General features: G+C 46.0%; 1 protein-coding gene across 1 annotated transcript; it reads right to left on the bottom strand.

Annotated features, from left to right (window-relative positions):
• Positions 1–773: 773 nt before the first annotated feature.
• Positions 774–4522, bottom strand: LOC139648612 (carbohydrate sulfotransferase 1). Its single transcript, XM_071524787.1, is given in 3 exon segments — positions 774–1906; positions 3084–3260; positions 4483–4522. Coding segments are annotated over 3 exon segments (1350 nt in total).
• Between the last annotated feature and the right edge of the window lie 316 nt (positions 4523–4838).

The following is a 4838-nucleotide window of genomic DNA, read 5'->3' as shown; positions in this document are numbered from 1 at the left end:
AAAATGTAAAAACATATCCAGTACATAACATCTGCACATTTTCAGCAGGACAACACTGTTATTAATATGTACAGTGAAAAAAAACAACAATATTCCCTTTCTGTATGTAGATTCTCTTTGCAAACAGCTGCTGTGCACTGCACCAGCAAAGATTTTCTACCTACAACATGTGACATTTTAATCCTTTTCCGAAATGCATTAGAGAAACTTGGCAGGCAAGCACTATAATTTTTATTTTACAAATAAATCCCCTTCATCTCCTGTGTGTCTCACCTTCAAGAACATCACTTTTTGTGTGACTTAAGGTCAGCTTTACTTTGAAATTGTACCTGAACCCTTTGCAATGTGGGGTTTTTTTTTTACACTTAAAAGAAAGTTAAATAGTGAAAAAACAGCAAAAAGTTCCAGTAGAGGAATTAGATCATACCAGTTGTTCACTGTTCATCGTTTTGCTGTACAACTCAAGAATACAGAATATTATTTGAGCAGAGTAATACAATCAGCACATACAGCAATATAGCCTTTATTTTGGATCAATACTTTCTCTAGCATCAACTCTTGAAATTTGGCACTTTTAATGTCCATAACAAAACCATAAAAATTGAAAATACAGGTGATAATAAATGACTTTTCAAATCATCAGAAATTAGAGGCATTATTCAAAAATAAGATATGTCACATTCATCATATCAGCATCATGACAGAGGGGCAAGTCAGCAGAAATAAATTAATCATCAAGCTTCTTTTTTCTCCTTTCCTCACATCTCCCACCCTCATGTGACTGGCTGAAAGGTCCTGGGCTCCACTAAACTGTGGGACAAGTTCCGGAGCTCGGCCACAGAGCGGACCTGCCTGTATCCCAGCAGGGCCAGCGTGTCACTGCACAGGTCCTGCAAAGTCCTGACGATGTCAAAGCCCAGCCGGAGCCTCCAGCTCTCCGCTGTGGCTCTGGAGTCTCTGGTGGTGGAGTAGCGGTAGTTCCACTCCGACAGAGACGACGCGTTACTGTTGGTGTTCCTCGCGATCCACGCCCGCACCCTGTCCTCCATCTCCAGCCCCACGAACCTGTAGATCTCAGTGGCTTTGTCCTTGGGGTTGAAGGCCAGGTCCTCGTAACGGACGAGCAGGTAGCGTCCCCGCAGCCAGGCGGGCCTCTGCAGCCCCGTCTCCGCTGAGGCCGCCATGTCCTTGCAGGTGCTGGTGATCTGGGACAGGTCCACGTACCGCGGCTGCCGTCCCGTAGCGTTCCATATTTTCCAGGCGCGGAACTGGTCCGAGAAGGCCATCATGCGCGAGGCCAGGATGGCTCTGGGGTCCCGCACCAGGTGAATGATCTTCAGGTCCAGGCGAGGGTCCTCGGTCAGGGTGCGCAGGTCCCCCACCTCGGGGACCCGGACCGTCTTTATGGCCACGTGTCCCCTAGACAGACACGAGGCGGAGGCCAGGGTGAGGTTCAGCGCCCCGCACTTCTTAGGACACCAGGCTTCGTCGGGCGGGCCGGTGGCTGCCGCTCCTCCGTCCGTGCCTTCCAGGCAGACCGGCGGGGAGCAGAGGGCGTGGCTGGAGCTCCGGCGGAAGAAGGAGCCCGTGACGTGGTCCTGCGGCTCGGGCCGGATGTAGTTCTCCAGGAAGTGAAGGTCGCAGGTGTACAGGTTGAGGAGCAGGTCCCTGTACGCTCCCAGCAGGGCGCGGCGGTCCAAGGTGCGACGCAGTCTGCTGCTGGAGTTGGTGAAGGCCTGCTGGACGTGGTAGAGAGGCTCGAACACGTAGAAGATCCCCGGGTGCTGGTTGAGGAGCTGGCCGGTGAAGGAGGAGCCGCTGCGGGTCGTGGCAAACAGCAGGATGTGCTTCCGGGACGACTCGACAGGCGGCCAGCTGTCATCGCACAACGCTCTCCACCTGGAGTCTGAAAGAGAGTGAAGAAGGCATATGCTTCACATGTGTGATTTATATCATGTGATACTGGATTCAATTCAAGCGTATTCTTTTCACATGAACAGCATAAGATTCTGTGGCAAGGCAAAACATCTCCATTGCCACGCTCAGTCTCTGCACACTCAATTTATTATGCAAATGCAATACAGAGTTAAATCACAAAAAAATCCTTTTGGCCATAGTAAATTGAGTAAAACAAGTATTGCAATCAGAGTCAAATTTAATCACAGTATGTTTTCTTACAGAAGCTGAATAACAGCATTAAAAAGCATTATAAAACCCATTACGACCTATTTTTCTCAAGTTGTGGCAGAGCACTTTCAGACACGAGGAAGAGGTAATTAAGGTCGTAAAAGTGAAAGAGAGTCAGTTTTCATCATAACTTGAGGCCAGGAGAAAGTAAACTACAGAATCAAGCCAATAAAGCTTAAATAATTTAGAGGGTAAACATGCATGAGTAAGATGCTTGTCTGCTGGTGGTTACTGAGGGGGATTATGAAATGGCGGATCTCTAAATATAGCGCAAATAGCTAACATGTGTAATTACTGCTGATGAGGAGTTGATTGCAAAGGGGATGTTACTTTTACACGCAGGCGCTCAACAGCGGAAAACTACAGCTGCCCTATGAGAGCGGATTAATGGAGATAAATTGGGGGATAATTGCAAAATGAATCACAGATATTTAATTTCTCTATCCTCCCCTGTTCTTGGGAATTCCCCAGCTTAATGATCTGTCATTTGAGCTCCTCTTTCCCTCTCCTTCGCTTCAGTCTCAGTGTGGTGCCGCAGCTTGATTCCCCTCCAAAGACACTTTGTTCCATTCCTTCACACTGTATATAATGCTTTGATGAATCTCCTGGCATGGGGCTTTTCCCCCCCCAACTGCTAAAGCATTACAAATATTACTAATCACACATTTGAAGTGTTGAACCATATGTGTGTGTATGCCCTCTGCTGGTGATTGTCAACTGAATTCTATTATAATGTTAATTTTTATGTATTTATCTTTTTGCAGTGTATAGCTCTGCATAGCTTCATACATGCTGTGTTGAATGCCACAAACAGCCGCTTGCACTCTCTAGCTTTCTGCTGTGGATTCTGCTGTGCAGTATGTGGGACTAATGATGGCGTGGCTGTGGAGGCGTACCTCTGGGGCGTCTGGTCTGGCAGCGGTAGGCTCCCTGGCAGGGTCCGGACAGCGAGTCCCTCAGGGTGCGGATGGCCGTGTACTGCACCCCCAGAGACGCACACACCAGCAGCAGCACCGTCTTCCAGGAGCACTCCATCCTGCCCCGTCCTCCGCCGCTACATCCTTCACGCTGACACCCCCAGAGAAGCACAGAGGCACACGCTTTGACTCCATTTGTTTGTTTGTTTTTGACTGAGCATGTATGTATTTCAGCTTCACATCCACACAGTTGGACCCATTCACACTGGGAGCTGTCCAGTTAGGGGTTAGGAGCCAGACTCAAGGGCACATCAGCAGTATATGTTGAGGGAGGGGAGAGTGTTTCTCTTTCACTCTCGCTCATCCAGATTTTCCCTGCCACTGACATTATGTAGAAGCACAGTGCTTAAAGCATAGCTACTGTGTTTCATAAAAAATACAGAATCCAGAAAAGGGTGCTTTCTCCACAAGGGGGGCAAGGTGCAAGGTAGATTGGAGACACTTGGATTGCCCACAATTAAGGATTTTAAACATCTTATTCAGGATCATAACAGACAAGGCCCTATGTGACTTGTCGTAATGTTCATCATATGTGTTTTATGTGTGATATGTGTGTATGTGGCCAGGTCTCTCTTGTAAAAGAGATATTATATCTCAAGAGACTTCCTGGTTAAAGAAAGGTTAAATAAATAAAAGGAGACAGCACCTTTCAGTATTTCTACAATTTCAGTGAGGTTATGTCATGTTGTATTTTTATCAGGAGCAATATATTGTTAGTAGTCTTATATAATTTGAATTTGTGTTATCAGTGATCGGGTTAGGCATTTGATTCCCATAGGGACCACTTATTTGTTATGCGGAAAAACGTGGTTCAAAGGTCAGATGTTTGCTGGATAATGGTATCAGTGTCTACTTTAATGTGGCTACATAATCTAAAAGGAAACATGTTACCTAAAATAGAAAATAGTCAGTACATGCAGTACACATAGTGCTATACGATTGCATTTGCTTTATATTTTTCTTCTCATCTGGGTAATTAAGCCCAGCAGAAAGCTATACACTCAGATAAATATAGTCATCTTCACTTAGATGAGAGGAGAAGTTTCCTCTGTGGACTCCTGAGTTGTTTGCCACTGGGCTTGAAAGAGCTACAGGAGATGTGATTTTCCAAATGGATTTAGAAAAAAGGTGCCGCCATCCATTTGTCCCTATGCACCAGACTGATGGTAGGTAATCACAGCAGATCCCTAGGCACCAACCATCTCTCCATCACTCAAAATGGCTGCATACAGAGGCCATCATCATCAAAGCCATAGGTAAATATACATCATATTACCGCCAATGATAAATATTGCTCTCCCTGTTGCTTCCCCTCCCTGTTTCTGTCATTCTGTCTCTCCAGTCTGGCTCTTGTTCATTAATGATGTTTATGTGTTCCTGGCAGATTCATATCCTCAGGAATGTATCACACTGAGCAGAGATCGGCTTTTGATGTTCCATTAATCACAAACAGTGCAAAACAAACCAAAGACATTTACTCTGTGGGTGAAGGGAATGAAATGGAGCTGACATCATGATCCATTCTATTTGAAGACTGCTAAAAACACCAATCAGAGGATGAAAACACGGGGGGGGGAAACTTTGTTTCTCAGACTGGTAGTTACAGACAGAATGATAGACACGCTGGGTGTCTCTTATTTCAGCACACATCTTTTCAAGCTGCTCCGTCTGTAT

Source organism: Centroberyx affinis, unplaced genomic scaffold, assembly GCF_046629955.1.
Source record: "Centroberyx affinis isolate AG114_WGS23_722 - 3 ecotype Tasmania unplaced genomic scaffold, CSIRO-AGI_Caff_v1 ptg001232l_1, whole genome shotgun sequence".
Lineage (NCBI taxonomy): Eukaryota > Metazoa > Chordata > Actinopteri > Beryciformes > Berycidae > Centroberyx > Centroberyx affinis.
This window is presented reverse-complemented; position numbering and strand designations above follow the sequence as displayed.